Source organism: Trypanosoma equiperdum (genome assembly GCF_001457755.1).
Source record: "Trypanosoma equiperdum strain OVI genome assembly, contig: ctg_771, whole genome shotgun sequence".
In the NCBI taxonomy this organism is placed as follows: Eukaryota; Euglenozoa; class Kinetoplastea; order Trypanosomatida; family Trypanosomatidae; genus Trypanosoma; species Trypanosoma equiperdum.
The window spans coordinates 1-334 of record NW_027124722.1 but is presented as its reverse complement, the minus strand read 5'-3'; the positions used below and the strand labels follow the sequence as shown (position 1 = coordinate 334).

The following is a 334-nucleotide window of genomic DNA, read 5'->3' as shown; positions in this document are numbered from 1 at the left end:
AGTTTCAGCAGGAATGTGATCCACTTGTCCCCGACACTGGAGCAGCAACTATACGTGCTTGTCAATTACCTCTCCAACATTCATGTTGGTGCTGTCAGTTGCATTATTAGGTGTGAGCAGGCGCCGATGGTCAAAAATGTGTTGAAGAAAACACTGTTCACATTTGGCTTGAACCTCAGCTCTACCGTTGTGTTGACTGCAGGGGACTCTGTTGGAGAGTATCTTTCGAAAAGTGGTAGCACTTTTATCATTGGACTTGCTGTTGATGGCATTGTGGTAACTGAAGAGCATCTACGTATCCGCAACAAGGCGCGCGTATTTGTCCAGTTCTCTG

The 334-nt window shown here is 46.4% G+C and overlaps 1 protein-coding gene across 1 annotated transcript in view; it reads left to right on the top strand.

Moving 5' to 3' along the window:
- The window catches only part of TEOVI_000362400 (uncharacterized protein), a gene marked incomplete at both ends in the record, with an annotated part of 576 nt that extends 557 nt beyond the window's left edge, over positions 1–19 (top strand). The window contains one exon of the mRNA XM_067226510.1: positions 3–19. Within this exon, the coding sequence (XP_067082611.1) occupies positions 3–19 (17 nt within the window). The remainder of the gene's footprint in view (positions 1–2) is intronic.
- Between the last annotated feature and the right edge of the window lie 315 nt (positions 20–334).